The 15,771-nt window shown below is 41.8% G+C and overlaps 1 protein-coding gene across 1 annotated transcript in view; it reads left to right on the top strand.

Moving 5' to 3' along the window:
* Positions 1-12,705, top strand: part of pdlim2 (PDZ and LIM domain 2 (mystique)) — a 39,879-nt gene extending 27,174 nt beyond the window's left edge. The window contains exons 7-10 of the mRNA XM_030060010.1: positions 1,943-2,061; positions 7,690-7,838; positions 10,041-10,152; positions 11,448-12,705. Coding sequence (XP_029915870.1) covers positions 1,943-2,061; positions 7,690-7,838; positions 10,041-10,152; positions 11,448-11,640 — 573 coding nt within the window. The 3' untranslated portion in view covers positions 11,641-12,705. The remainder of the gene's footprint in view (positions 1-1,942; positions 2,062-7,689; positions 7,839-10,040; positions 10,153-11,447) is intronic.
* The last annotated feature ends 3,066 nt before the right edge of the window (positions 12,706-15,771 follow it).

The raw sequence follows: 15,771 nt of genomic DNA, 5'->3' as shown, positions 1-15,771 counted from the left end.
TGAGAACAGAGACATTGTTCAAAGAGTTGCTGAATTGGAAGCGGGTGCGGGCATTGGAAGCACAATCGTTGACTCAACTAGTGCCACTGTCTCAGTGTTAAGCCTCCAGCATTAGCTCCAACTGGAGTCTCAGACGTGTACTGCTTCTGAGAGTCAGGGTGGAGACGTTTCTCCCTTGGATGCAGATTCTGTACCTCTGATGCCAGCTGGTGACCATCAAGGGAGGAAAAGACAGGGAGCTGCGCTGTGAACGGTGTCCTCTTGAGTCGTTATGGGCTTTTTGATTCGTAGTTTCAGTTTTCCTGGATTGTGCACAGGCCTGAAATAAAGTAATAGCTTTGTTTCCCCAGAAGACTGGAACTTGTGAAACAGTTTTTGGAGGCTTGTTCCTCTTTTCATCAACTTCTTGTGTTACTTTGAATATTGCAGGCAGGAGTGCACTGAGAATGTTATATATGTTCTGTACCTGGCCACTAGTGCAGGTGGACATGGTTCGATGCAAGAGCTCATGTTGTGGTTAAAAACAATTTGTTTGCTGGGATTCCTGACAATAAAAATGTCTGGGTTGAGTTATGTGCTGCTTAGACATGGGACCAGGTGCACCAAGTGTTCAGGATGCATATGTGCCTGGGGTCAATTTCACTAACTCTCTCTCCCACTCTCTCTCACTCAACCTTTGCACTTGAAGTTGTTAACTGTGCTCTGTTTCCTTAGAGTTGCATTAAAAAATGTCATTGGCACATCCACTGAGACGTTTAGTTATGAACTTCTGCAGTACAGTATGTATGTAGCGCCCTCTTGTGTCAAATTTGGAACAATATAAAACCGAGCAGTCATAACAATAGTGTAATTCAGGTAGAAATTTCAGTAAATTTCCTCGATGCTTTCTAGGTAAATAAAGTTAATACTGCCTGGCATATCTATTCTATTTCATGACCAGAGGAATGGTTCTGAACTACCCTGTGTAACTGAGCGGGAATTGCACAGCATCTGGAGCCTGTGGAAGTACATGTGGGCTCTGCAGCCTCCATCAAACAAACACTGGAGTCAGTGCCAAACATCTGTTACCATACAAACATTATGTGTCATCTTGCTGAGGTCTAAATTCCAGCTGTGATATAGATGGCAATCAAAAGATAATGGTGTTGATGCAGGTTGCCTGTATTTGTTAGATAAATGTGAGGCTGATCAGAAGGAGCAACCAACGGGATAGGAATGCTGGGTGTGGCTCATCCAATAGAAACCCTGTGGGAGAGAGAAACCAAATAAAGGAAGTGAAACTATGACAAGGTTTTAGCCTTTATCATGGACACTCAACAGTCAAGTGGCAGAAATTCATAGGTTTCACCCAAATCTGTGAAAGTGAAGATGCAATAACACTTTAAACATCCTGTATGTGATGACTCTCCATCTGGTGAAGATTTAAGGTGCTGATAAATCTCTCCTGCTCTGATGTTGACTGTCCGTATCCTACATGACAGTGTCAGACTTTGTTTTATTCCAGGTTGTCAAAGTCATGCAGTTTCCCACAGCACACAGCCGCTCCAGATTTAGCACTTCCTGAAATAAGGAAATTCCATTTGTTCGGTGCCAATAGTTTACTTGATGGAGACGTGATCTAGAAATACTGCCCGTGAATTCCTGGCTCTGAAGTGAACACAGTTCTTTGTTTGACTCCTTGACAGTAACATTGCATCACGGCCTGAGCTCTTGCATACAATCTCAACAGGTTCGCCAGCTCGGAGCTGTGAGGCTGGTTTCAGCTGCTGCAGGTGGTTTGACTTAGTTTGCAGATCTGACCTCCCTCACCTCTCTCTCTCTCTCTCTCTCTCTCTCTCTCTCTCTCTCTCTCTCTCTCTCTCTCTCTCTCTCTCTCTCTCTCTCTCTCTCTCTCTCTCTTGTCCTCTCTCTCTCTTCCTCTCTTTTCTTTTTCCCTCAACAGGAGATCTCCTCTCCAGACTACAGAAATAACTCTGTGTCCAGTAGGACTCCCACCCCACCAGGACGCTATTCGCCCCACAGCCCCATTGATCGGGACGTGCCTGTGTCCCCCCGCCGCAGGTAAACACCACTCGCAGCACAGCGCAAGTGTAAAACATGTTGAAACACTGCAGTTTATTAGAAAACAGGTGGAAACAAGTTAAATGCTTGTCAGCTGTGAGCATCTTTGGGAGGTGATGTAATAAATATTTTACTGTGACTGTCATAGACACAGACAGCATGTTTAATCTTTTAGTGACACCTTTGGAAATATGTGTCTACCTGTACCTATACCTACCTAAAACAGTGGCAATGCTGCATAATTCAGCTTTAAGTGCTTATCAGTCATAAGTCAGTCAATGAATCAATCAAATGTTCTTACCCTCCACGAAATATACAAAGTCCAAAACAAAGAATCTCTTTGCGTAACACGACTCAGAAATTCTTTTCAAACATATATTTTAAGTACATGAGATAAAAACAGTTCAATTTTTATTAATATCATGGAATTGTGAGAATTAAATGGCACACTTTCCCCAAACCTTTTATTGAAAGACATTGTATAAACACACTGTGAAAGTGATTCCTCTGGAGAAATAGTGGTATATAAAGCTCACTTATCTTTATTAGTAGTGGCTCTATAGAGCACCATCCTTATGGTTGTGCATATTGAAGAAAAAATTTGAAAATGTGCTCAGAGGACGGCCGATGTTCAGGTAGGTGGAAGAGGCCGACTAATACAAGGGAAATTGCCTGCCATTTCCAATAACATACTTTTCATTGGTGGTACAAAGATGTCCACATGAACCAGTTTGCCTGGCCGCACTTTTTATGAAGTTGTCTTCATAAGACTGACATAACACTGTCATAATGGTGACATTATGCAGGAAAATTGACAAAATTGACTGAATGACAACAGTCATAAATATTTATTCATGTTTATGACCAACCATTATGTCACGGTTATGTCAGTCTGATCATGTCACTCTGAATGATGTGCCGTGTTTTACTTTAGTTATTGGATATAGGTGTGAAAGTATAAGACAAGGCTCTGTTTTTGTAGGCACTGCATTCTGAGGATCTGAGTTTGGAAGAAACCAGGCATTTTTCCCCAGTGTTGCCCAACCAGGCCCAATGATGTCCAGGACATTAGAAATCTTTCTGTAGTATTTGAGCTTGAGCCTCAAAATCTGTACTGTTAAAACAGAGAGGACACAGCTTTACAGTACACAATGGCTGTAAGGTAACCCTCTTTTAAGAAAAAGGGATGTGTACTGTCTGCTGCCAACTGTGATGCTCCATTCATTGTGAAGATGTACGTGTTTGCAGCTGCTGTCTCATCAAGCGTGCTGTTGGAGTGAGAACTGCTGAATGACACCCAACTTGACATGCTCATCAGAGGCCGGGCTTCCATCCATACATGATCTATCCATACATGATCTAGTGAAGGGAGGCATGCCAAGTTTCTGTGTGGGACAAAAGATTGGCATGATACGCATGATGATCCTATGATGTATGATGATCTTATGCGCGTGAGTTGGCCAGATAACATAACTTTGCCATGATCTCATACAGTACAAATAAGGGAGGTGCCCAATGAGCAGAGCTAGTTCACTCAGGACGTTCTCCAGGTGCCATCAGCTGATTGATTCCTGACTCTTTTTCAAACATTTCATGATTCCTGATTTTAATCTAGATTTTCCTGTTTTTCATCACCTGCTAATACTAACTGATGGGTGTCTTTGAGGGCATGATGATAGGATTGGTGATTCACACATGATTTTCTGGGCATGCACATTCTGTGTACATGAGTGAATTGGGGCTTGTTTGAAAGAGCCCTCAGCGGCTGTTATAACGTTATACCTTACATAGGCAAAATCGCTTTAATGCCCAGCCCTAGTAGGCGGCACATTGAGGACAGTATGCACATCACATTCAGAAGGATTTGTTCACACAGGTTGAATATTGAGTTAGGAAGGTGGAGCCGTACACCACCAGAACAGTTCATATCCGTGTGGCACTGGTATGCAAAATGAATGGCATTATGTCCCAAGGCTCAAGAAACTAAAACTTGATTTTAGTTCCAATGGCCTTAGCTCATTTTTGCAAATAGAGATCAAATCTTGTGGATGCTGCTCTCATGCTTAGATATTACAGCTTAAACAGGCTGTAAGCACTGAGTAGAATATGCAGAAAAGAAAAATATGCAGAGAGTCACAGAGGTAGTTACCATAGTGCAAACAACTTCTCCACTGAGCTACAAATAAAATTTAAATAAAATTACATTTTGGGAAAATAGCCCCCTGTACAGGTGACCCAAATAGCGCAAGTATAAGTTTGTGAAGTCAGGGCTCATAGGAAAGCCCGTAGCCTCCTGCTCTAGATAATAGGCATTTTCCAGCATTAAATATTTCTTTATAATAGCACTCTGAGACATGGCCATGATGAAATCAGGGGGAAAGTCACTGGATGTCTTACATTGCCAAAGTAGTCTTTCATTGCCATCTGCAGGCCAAACGGGGCTACAGGCACATGTTCAGACTTAAGAAATCAACATCAGCTGGCCGCCAAGTGCTGACAGTCAGTTCAGACGTCTGTAGTTAAACAATAACTTACTCTAAGCCTTACATTACCTCCATATCAGAGCACGTGGCTGCTTGCCACCGTTGCAGTCATGGAATATGGACTTGCCTCAAAGAATCCACTCCAGTTTATATGGAGAAATATGGAGAAAATTTATTTCCCAGAATTCACAGGCTGCCGTGCCACAGCCTTCAAAAGTGTGTGCCAAAGCTCAAAACTGGCACTTTCAATGTTCTGAATTTTAATGGTCTGAGTCACACACTTCTGCCATAGTTGCGGATGTGATTTGTACTCGATGTCCTGCATTTTCCTGCTTTTGCCTTCACAATATGCTCTTTGTCAGTTTGTCTGAGACAAAATAGGCGTCTTTACAGGGCAAAAACTCCAAGAGCCGAAATTAAAATCCTCTTCTGGTTTTTCACATCATCTTTTGTCTTCATCCACTGTCTCCAGAGAGGTTGGTGTGTGTACGTTCACGTGCGCGACGGTTGACTTTGGCCCGGGTTCCCCCTCGCTGACCAAGGCTAGTGGTATGACGTGTCAGCAGCTGGAATCAAATGCAGCCACCCCCATATCCCCAAAAAGTCAGACTCTACTTCTCCCCCTAATTGGCCCCCAGTCTAGAGACCCCAGCCTGCACACGAAGCCCCTCCCCCCTGTCGGCCCAGCCAATGAGAGGCTCCATGACATCCATTTACACACCCCTTTTTTTTTAGCTTGGCCAATGAGTTGCAGCTGAGGGGCACACCTTTCAGTCAGACTCATTCTTCTGTCTCGTCTGGTGTAGATAGAGGTGTGTGTTTTGCATCTCTGTGTGCCTGTTTGTGTGTTTTTTGCATGGACTGAGAGGCCGTTTGAGTGTTAGAAGTGCAAGGACCATTATCGGAGTGAATAGGCGTGCTGACTTTCTTTGTTCCCTTGTTGTTTCTGAGGTGAGTTTTGCCAAGAGTTTTATTTCATTTCTTGTTTTTCAGGAGGTGCTGATTGCAGATTTTTGTGTTAAGACTGCGAGGAAGCCGGTCAGACACCTCCATTGTCCTGATTTTTCACAAATGTGGTTTGACTTTAACATAGTGATCCTATCTATGTTTTGACTGCACACATTCTGAGCGTTGTTTGTGGGCCTGTGCTTTTACTAGATCTTAATCATGGGTGCTCTGTGCCAAGTGCGGTTGTGGAAGCCAGCGACAAATTTGACTCTGATGCACTCATTCTATAAATGTGTTTTAAATGTTTGGTGCTATCTGGACAACAAAGGCTTTCTGTGTCTTTGTTAAACATAGGAGCTTTCATTGCAAATACAGGGACTTTGGTGCAGACAGTTGTGACAGCTTTCACTTCTGCCGCTATTTGTTTTGCTTCAGCTTGACCAAGACTTTCCATTTGTTTTGAGATTGCATTGCATGTCAGAAGGGGATGGTGAGAGAGGCGAACAAGGAAACGGATTGCTGAGGGTGGAGCTGAGCATGTGGAGAACTTGGAGGGTGTGCTTGGAGGTCTGTTTTCAATTTGAACCATGTTCAGAGATGCAAAGGAAGAAAGGCACTTACAACTGGCTATGGTCACACATTTATTGTCTTGTCTGTAAGCCATGTCCTGTTTTAGCCGTGCTCATGTGGGTAGGGAAAAGCTCAGAAAGCTGAAGGCAGGGCTGAAACTGTCCTGTCCAGAGAATTAAATCATTGATGTTAGATTTACTAATGCAAAGGATTTTAACACTGTATATCTAGTGCATGTACAACCTTAGTGTGCAAGTAACTAGTTATTACTGTCATTAGATAAATATAGTGAGCATTAAGAAGAGCAATATTTTCCTCTGAAATGTGGTGGAGTAAAAGTATAAACTCTTACAACATTGAAAAGTGCCTCAAAACTGTACTTAAGCGCTGGATCTATCTATGTGCTTGTCACAGTAAGCCACTGTAAAATTGACTGTTTAACGTGGCAATTTATCAGGTAGCCTCTGTTGGAGCATATTTTCACACCACAGGTGTGAATAGTTGGACAGGTTTACCTTGGCATGTGGTATCGAGCGAGTTGACTGATTGCAGCTGACAGCTCAGCTGGGATGAGCTTCCACCACACCTGGACCTGTCTGGCTGAGGTTCTGTAGTCTCTACCTGGCCAGCCAGTTTCTAATGACAGCAAACACTCCCAAGCTCCCTCCAGGCAAATACACTGACACACGACATACTTTGTGTCTCTTTTTTGCTTTGCTTACCAATATGTCAGTCCATTTTTCAGTGCACATGTTTCTCAACCAAAGTGATAGGGTAGAGAGGGATTGGTACTGCAACCACACACTACTTATGAAAGGAGCAGGAAAAAAAAAATAACCACTTTTCCACCACGCGAGGGGTTAAGAATTTGCTTGTAAAATGAGCCACTGTGCTGTTTGCTAATCGGCTAATTAGTTGGCATTATAAACTGCCATTAGGTGTCAGTGTTCCTGAACTGGCTGGCCACTGCTGTCCTCTGATTGGATGGAAGTGACCACAGGACTCAGTTTACTCACAAGTCGTTTTCCTTAAAGCATAAAGATGTCTTGTTAAGTCGTTTATATGGTGATGTGAGGCTGTGTGGCCGACTCGCTGTACACGGTAGAAATCTCATGTCTGTTATTTTCCATCAAGGAATGCCAAGCGGTGGGATTTTGTAATTTATTTACACAATTATTGCCACTGGGGTTGCTATCTGGAAAGATTTAACCACTGTTACTTTACATCAGAAAAGATTTCACACACGCTACATAAATAACTTCCACTGTTAGCCACAATATGGCAGTTAACTTCATTATGTTCCATTTACTTTTGCCTGAAGCCCGTTTCGAAAGTTACAATAGTGTGTATGCTAAAAGACAGGAGAGGCGTCGAGCTCAGTGTGGAGTGTGTGCAGTGTGATTGGACACTGGTTTTGGCCTCGTGCCTGCAGTGTGCAATCTAGACTTTATCCTTGGAGGTCAAAGTCACAGAGTCAGCTGCTGCTCCTGCCTTAATTTCCTCTGGATTTTGTCAGACCAGACTCGCAAGCCTTTCAGAATGTGCATTTTCAACCAAACACAAAGAGAGTATGTATGGATTTAGTAAGGCTGATCGCCTGGGATGTTTTACTTTGTTTCTCCTACAGCAGTTCGAGCTCTGACTTTGCCATGCAGAGGTTTGACAAGGACTCCGAGGTGTACAAGATGATCCAGGAGAACAAAGAGTCCCGCACGCCTCCTCGTCAGTCCAACACCTTCCGCATGCTGCAAGAAGTCTTGGAGGCCGATGAGAAAGGTAGGAAGGACACAGCTTCATACACACACACAAATAAAGGAAGAAAGAACACACTGCAGAACTTTAATGCAGTAGAACAGTCTTTTCCATTAAAATGAGTGTTTTAGAATGATCAGAGCGCCAGGCATGTGTCCTGTTGTCATAGTGCTGCTGGTCCAACTTCTGACTGAGGTGAGAGGTTTTGTAGCAGTGACTAAAGGCATTTGGAACTGAGATGCCACTTTTGCCACCTCTAGGTGGTACTCTTACATGTTGCTGCTGTGTTTTGGATGCAGGTTAGATGAAAGGTTTTGACGTTTCTGCAGTGACTATACTTGGTCATAGTTGGTTATTGACATAGTTGAGTTAATCTCCATTTCAGCTGGTATCTGTTTGTCATTCCAAGTTAACAAACACTTTTTTTCATCACTAAAGTTTGGCTAAACTACAACAGTCTGCCGTAGTGCTGGGCGCTTAGTCAAATCTAATTTTCAGTTATGATTTTGGCTTCCAATGATTATTAAAAACTAATCAAGATAAAACAATTATTCTGCTGAATTCCATTTTGCAATGATGCTCTCATTTTGTCTTGTGTCATAAATTACGGGGGCCCCTCTCGTTTGGAGTGGTTTGTGCTCAAACCCCAGATTCACTCTCTGGCAGGCTGTGGCATGTTTAAAGTTCATGGAAATACACTGGCAAAAAGACAGTTACAAACAAAAAGCTCAATCAATGCAAGATGTCTCCAAAGTAAATGTATTAAATCGTGATCACAATACTGACCAAAGTAATTGTGATTATTTTGGTATTTTTGCCATAATCGAGCAGCCCTAGTCTGTAGCATTTGAGGGGTTATGTTAAGTAAAAATTATGTGTGATGATACCTCCTAAGTAATTTTCAAGTTTCCCGATGTTCACCGGAAGATCTAGTAGAAGAAGCATAGTATTTCGTAATATTATGTTAACCTTGTCCCTAATGTCAGATTTCAGCTGATTTTCATCATTCATTCATTCATTCATTTGTTCATTTTCCAAGCTACTTATCCTAATTAGGGTCGCAGGGTGTTGGAGCCTATCTCATTGCTCACTGGGCAGAAGGCGGAGAAATGTTCTCACACACATTCACACTTGGCGGCAATTTAGGATCTCCAGTGTACCTGACTCATGTGTCTTTAGACTGTGGGAGGAAGACCACACAGACACAGGGAGAAAATGCAAACCACACACAGAAATCACCCTGGCTGGCCAGCAGGGAGTCAAACCCATGACCTTCTCGCTGTGAGGCAGCAGCGCCAATTATTGCGTCATCCTGCTGCCCTTCAGCTGATTCTCTGGTGCCCATGTTTGTTCACAGCAGGACACCCAGATTAAAACATTCACAACTCTTTTATTGATTTCTGTTAAGATACATCCTCATCTGCATACTGAGAATGTGTGACACACTTTATAGCCTTACTGACTTGCTTTGTTACCATAGCAACTAACTAAAAAAACACATCAAACAGTGCAATGACCATTTGGTTCTATGAACCATGCTGTAAGTGGGAATGTTTACTTTTATTTATGGCATGTCATATTACATCATCCAAGCTGTAGCTGTGCATGGAGATGCAGAGGCGGTCGGGTTGCATCTCATCTGAAGTGATGTATGTCATGCCTTTCAGAGGACGCTCTCAGATTATAGCTATTATGTCAAATTCAACATAATTTACAACAGCTCAGGCGGTCGTTTCACATGCACAATCTCCACATTGATATCATCCCTCCCACAAGAGACCGCGAGTTCTTGAATGGTGACTAAGACGTCCATATGGCCATCACCTGCGCTGGATAGAGAGAAAAGCCCTCGTGTGCTCAGCTCTTATTGTGAACAGGCCGCCGTGGAATGTAGTTGTGCTTTTTTTCCCTCCTTTGCTTTGACAAATGGCAGAGCAAATAAATCCAGCTGGTAATAGCATTTTTTCATGACGTGATAACGACCAGTGTGTGAGTACCCATTTCATGAAGCATGTCCCCTGGGTGCTGAACTAGTGATGGCTAGTGGAGGGACACAAGTAAGCTCAGAATGAGGAGGAGGGGTAGGGCTGACAGAAGGCGATGAAGTTGAGTAAATGTTGATGTGATAAACAGGTTGTCAGAGAGAGGTACAAACCTGTCGTGCCTTCGTTATGAGGCTGTTGTTCCTGACTTTGTGTGTGTGTGTGTGTGTGTTTGACTATCCAGAGGCAGCTCTGCGGTTCCCAGGGAAGCTGTCGCCCAACGCCCCCAAAGCCACCACGTCAGTGGGAGGAGTCAGCAAATCCCACATCTGTGAGAAGTGTGGCACCAGCATTGTGTAAGAGTCCGTTGAACTAAAATGTCACCTGTAGCTGCACGTTCACTGGGATTAAAAATGAGTCATCATAATGATTACCTGCCCTCTGGTAAATGATGTTCCTCAACAAGAACATAAAATGTGTGTGTGTGTGTGTGTGTGTGTGTTTAGGCATGTGCGTCTAATTTGTTCTAATGAGCAAGAACAGGTCACCTGGTTGAACCGACTGTTCATTCAATTATTATTGAATGAACTGCAAATAAATCCATCTCATCAAGCTATTTGTTTTAATACTGACCCTTAAAAGTTTAAACTTATTAAATCCAGTGAAGAAGGTCAGCCAGCTGGATGTCTCCACTTTTTTTTCTAAGCAAATCATATAGTTTCAAGATTGTTCTTGCAGTGACATCATCCCACAACTAGAGGAGTGACTTGCTATACTCCAGTAGCCTGTTGCACCAGCTAAGTTTGGGTGTAACGTCAGCATTAAATCCTACGTTGTAACTAGTTAGTTTCAAACTTGGATCTTGGTGTTGTTCAGTTGCACTGATAACTGATAACACAATACCTTAACTAAGTCCATTGTAACCAGAACATTGCCGTGTTCACTGATGTTTCATCGTTAGAGTCAGTGACTGCGTGATGTTGCCTCTGTGTGAAACGGGACATTAACTCTTTGAGTCTCTTTGAGTCTATAATGCAAAAAATAGATGGTAAAATAACTAGAAATACATGATTATGTATAAACTAGCTTACGTGCTGTATATGATTTATTTATTTATTTATTTATTTATTTATATTTTCATTTAATATGACTTCGTTCCCCTGCTTGACTTGTGTCTGTTCTAGCAGTTCTAGTTTGGTGATATTTCATAACAACATAAACAAGCCTTCATCCTGTCATAAGCCTCTGTGGTTCATCTGAGATTAAAACTGATTTATTTGTTTAGAAGTTAATATGTTCTTTTACCAGCCTTTACGTCATTTAGGTTGCAAGTTCATTGTGGCATTGAATGCATCATGAAAACTAGTCCTCAAGAAAGTCATAAAGCATGGCAAAATGATACAATCAGTTTGCAACAGGCTGCAGGATTTTATGACACAATACTAAACTAGATGACTTTTTAACATGTTTATTTTCATTCAGTATTGTAAACTTTTCCCCACTTTTTTCTATGATTTCCTACTATGGTACATCATTTCAGCGCTGACTGACAGCATTTCACTTGTTAGTATTGTTAGCACTAGAAAACAGTGAAATCAGGCCACCCCGCTCTGTCTTTGCACATCGTCTCACTCTGCATCTCCTTCCGCAGCACACAGGCCGTGCGCATCATGGATGACCGCTTCCGCCACCCGGAGTGCTACACCTGCACAGACTGCGGTCTTAACCTGAAGATGAGAGGTCACTTTTGGGTGGGGGACGTGATGTACTGCGAGAAGCATGCAAGGGAAAGGTACCAAGGCCCAGGCTCTAACTACCGGGCCACCATCTCTCCTCGTCACTGAGGCTCCCCGGCTGCTCGCCCTCCTCAAACCCCACCTCACCTGACTCTGGTATAGACTTTGGGATGGGGCACGGAGGTGGACAGGGGTTCAACTACAAGTCAGAGGATGTACTGTTCTGACTGCATTTAACCATATTCCGCAATGTTATGATTCACTTTCCTTGCCTTTTTAATAAATTGTATCAGAAGTGGGGCTCTGGTTTTCACATGAACCTGCCCCCACGGTCTCTTTAGGTTATTCTTCCAATGATGTACAGCTGAATTGGATTCAAACCACATCACATTGTACTAAAACCAGATTTACACAACACCAACGTGTTAGACAAACAACAGCAGGACTGGTAATTTAGTGAGAATCTGGATATTCATGACAAAATGAGATTTGTTGAATCCCCTGCTGATGCATTTTTTTTGGAGAAAGGGACCAAAATCACATCCAAACTGCATGCCATTTGGAAAATGTACTGTACACAGACTTTGCTGTGTGTGTGTGTGTGTGTGTGTGTGTGTGTGTGTGTGAGTGAGTGAGTGAGTGAGTGAGCGGGTGTGTGTGTGGGTGCAGGTGCACATATTCACATGCACATTTGCACTGGTTTCTGCATGCCTTGCCTCTGTGAGTGTGTGCGTGTGTGTGTGTGGAGGGGAGGGGTGTCATTCCTTTTGAAGTGGCCTTATTGTTAACATGTTCTGTTCCCTAGATCACAAAGAATTTTGTGAATTTTGCGTTGTGTCAGGCCAACAGCTTTTTGGTTTTTCTATATATTTTCTTTTGTAAGCAGAATTTATTAGTTGAAATAATGAACCTTTTTTTTCTTGTTTGCTTATGAGGGACTATAGATTCATGCAATATACAAATGGTATTTTTGATGTTTCTTTGATAGAACTGTATACTATATTACTGGTATAGACCATATAAATGCATAATGTATGCACAGGACTTGGAGTTTTAAAAAAAAAATGCTGAAGATGCTACACCTGTCCAATTATAGCAATACTCTGAACAAAATACACTCTAATTTTCTCATTTCATATCGCACTTAATAAAAACCGCACAACATGAAGCTTGTCCAGTGAGGATGCCTGTTTTTGTCATTTAAAATCTGCACTGTGTTGGAACGGTATGATAGAATGTAAAGATTGCTTTCTACAGTGATGTTTGCTCTTCACTAAGTCACAGTACTGTATTTCTGATGTCTAAAGTGTATCAAGATATTTTTTTATTAGCAATACCAACAGGCTTTTTGAAACAAAGGCAACCAGGCCCTGTTGACTGTTGGCTGCAGGTTTTTGCTTTAACTCTGACTTTACTTCCAAGAGTTGTTTCCCCATTTTGTCTCTGATAAGGATATTGCAAGTGTCACCCATTAACTTTTAATGTTAAACACATGGGCAATATAGGTAATATAATCCATCATTTGTTCTTTGTAGTGATGCTTTGTGTGATAAATGGCATCTCTTAAAATCAGAAAGTCATATTTGAGATCACTAAATGTGTGTACACCATTCAGGATTTCCCATACAGATGCTTTTAGGCTCTGATATTAAAGGTATATGAAAGAGATCCAACATGCGCCCACTGGCAAATTTATCTTGCAATGATGATTGAACTGCAAAATAGTGGTGTCAAATTATCGCGTTAATTGAGATTAATTAATTACAGTCATATTTAGCGCGTTATGTTTTTTAATCGAGTTAATCTCATTTTTAATCTCTAATTTTACTTTTTATAAAATCGGTTTGTAGGTGTTGGGCTTCCTGTTGGGGGTGGAAAACAATGGTCAGTGACACCCTGAAGTGGACATTGATTGGCTGTCATTGTGTTTGTGCCGGCCTGTCACTGGCCCGGTGGCCTGCCCGTCTTTTTTTTTTTTTTTTTTTTTTTTTTTTTTTTTTTTTTTAAACAGGTCGCCGGCCAGGCCAATCAGCTGTCGGTCCGGTCCGGCTGGCCTCACCAGTCTGATCTTTTTTTTTTTTTTTTTTAAGTCAGAGAGACAGGCCAGGCCAATCAGAGGCCAGCAACCTGTGAAGAGGTGAAGACATGATTGGTTTGTTTTGATTAACACCCGCCCCAACAGTCCGAGTCCGTTGTAAACAGGCAGCGCATGCTGAGGAGAGGGTGTCGCGACTCGTGTGTATGTGTCTGACTGTGGAGGAGAGGAGAGGAGGTGGAAGAAAAGGTTGCGTGATCGAAGTTAATACATTACCGTATTCATCCGAATATAAGACGATATTTTTTCCATTGAAAATGCCCTGAAAAAACGCCCTCGTCTAATATTGGGGGTCTAAGCAAATATACATGTATTGTGCATATGTAAACCAGTAGGTAAGCTCGCCTGATGCCGCGATTACCGGCGAATGGCCGCATTGCGCAGTCACTGCAGCCGCGTATGAACAAAAATTGATATGGCAGTAGGCTATGTGTGCGCTGCTCACCTGTCAGATCCGGCAGACCAGACCCGGTGCCGCGGCCGGCTCGCCTGATGCCGACCGGTGGCTTTTTTATTCAAACAAGATTTTGTCCATATAATTTTTTTTTTTTTTTTTTTTTTTCCAAAAAAGGGTCTTGAAAAAGAGGAGTCGTCCCCCCGTCCCGCATCGGACTGATCTGCTAGAATAATGTAATGAATTTAAAGGGAAATACCTCAAGTTGAGGGCTTTTCTCAGCAATTTTAGGTGAGATTAAAAAAGAGATTAATTAGATCAATTAATTACAGATCACAATTAATTAATCTCTCAATTTTTTTAATCTCTTGACACCACTACTGCAAAATATTCCTTCAAGCCTTCTGCACTGCATGGATGGGGTACTAAGAACTGAAAGAGAGTTTAAAGATGAACATAGAGCATATTTTCTGCATTCTTCATTTGACATAAAGAAAATAGCTGTGTAGTCAAAGCCATGTAAGTAATGTAAGGTTTTGACTTCACCGCTTCTGCTTAAGGTGGAGGTGGGAGCCAAATTAAAGTGTCAGGAACTTGTTTGGCTACACTGGTGCAGACAACAACATGAATTTCACCCTGCATTCAGACCTCAGATATGGTTTTTAGGTATATAATAGACAGTAACTGTACGTCTCCTCAATCAAGCAGGAGGTTGAACAGTTCAGCTGAGTTCCCAGGTGAGTCTCTGATCTCCAGGACTTTATGAACAACATGTTTTCTTTCCTGTTGAGATTCAGGTTCTCAGTCCACAAACTGGAGTTCAGTCAGGCTCTGAGTGGTGCTTCTGCAAATGCAGGTTGTTTGGTCAACACCATGGTGAGCAGAGATGCAGTCATTTTGTGTATAAGTCTAAAAATAGTAGTATAGATCTGTCAGCACCACCAGTGTGTTGAGAGCGTTGAGAGTTCAAATATGAACCGCCTTTGAGGAGATCTGGGGTGATGATAGCGTTAGACCTGAAATTAAACAGCAGTTTAGGATGTCACTGTTTTCCAAAACAACATGAAAATGATCCCATGCAGACTGTCTGTCCCAAAATACACAGGAGATAACCCTGTCTTGTGTTTTGTCAGTGTACGGACCAGAAGAGGGCAACATCACCACAGTTGTTACAAATGTGTCCACCTGAAGTTTGGGACTTATGGGAAATTTGGGTGCATTACAGATTGGAATCACTTGTTCATCTTGATAAATCATTATGTAAATATAGCTATGTTGTGACACTAGTATGTAACAAAATGACAGCTAAAAATGGCATGCTAGATCAGCATACTTTTTTATATTATACACTTAAAATGACAAATCCTGTGTAACTAGACTCTAACCAGTTTTCCATCTCAAATAAACCTAAAAAAAAAAAAAAGCAAATGAGGTTTAATAAACAGCATTAACAATTTCCAGGACATTTTGATTAAGTGAAAGTGTGTGGAGTACTTACAATATGGCTTTCCAGACAGTGGTTAATCTGCAGAGTTTCATGTATCCTGCCCCAGGTATTTCAAACAATAGCATACACTGTGCTTTAGAGTCTTTTTCAGTGCTGACTGTTATTGAAGAATTTTACTATTTCCAGGCATTTGTATTATTTACAGTTTACTGAATGATGAATTATTTAGCTTAAATGGCCAAAATTAAAAATGAAGATTTTGTAATTATAAAAAGCTCTCTTCTTCTTCATCTTCTTCTTCTT

The sequence above is a fragment of the Myripristis murdjan genome, chromosome 9 (genome assembly GCF_902150065.1).
Source record: "Myripristis murdjan chromosome 9, fMyrMur1.1, whole genome shotgun sequence".
Lineage (NCBI taxonomy): Eukaryota > Metazoa > Chordata > Actinopteri > Holocentriformes > Holocentridae > Myripristis > Myripristis murdjan.
The sequence above is the reverse complement of the archived record's forward strand: the minus strand, read 5'-3'. Positions and strand labels throughout refer to the sequence as shown.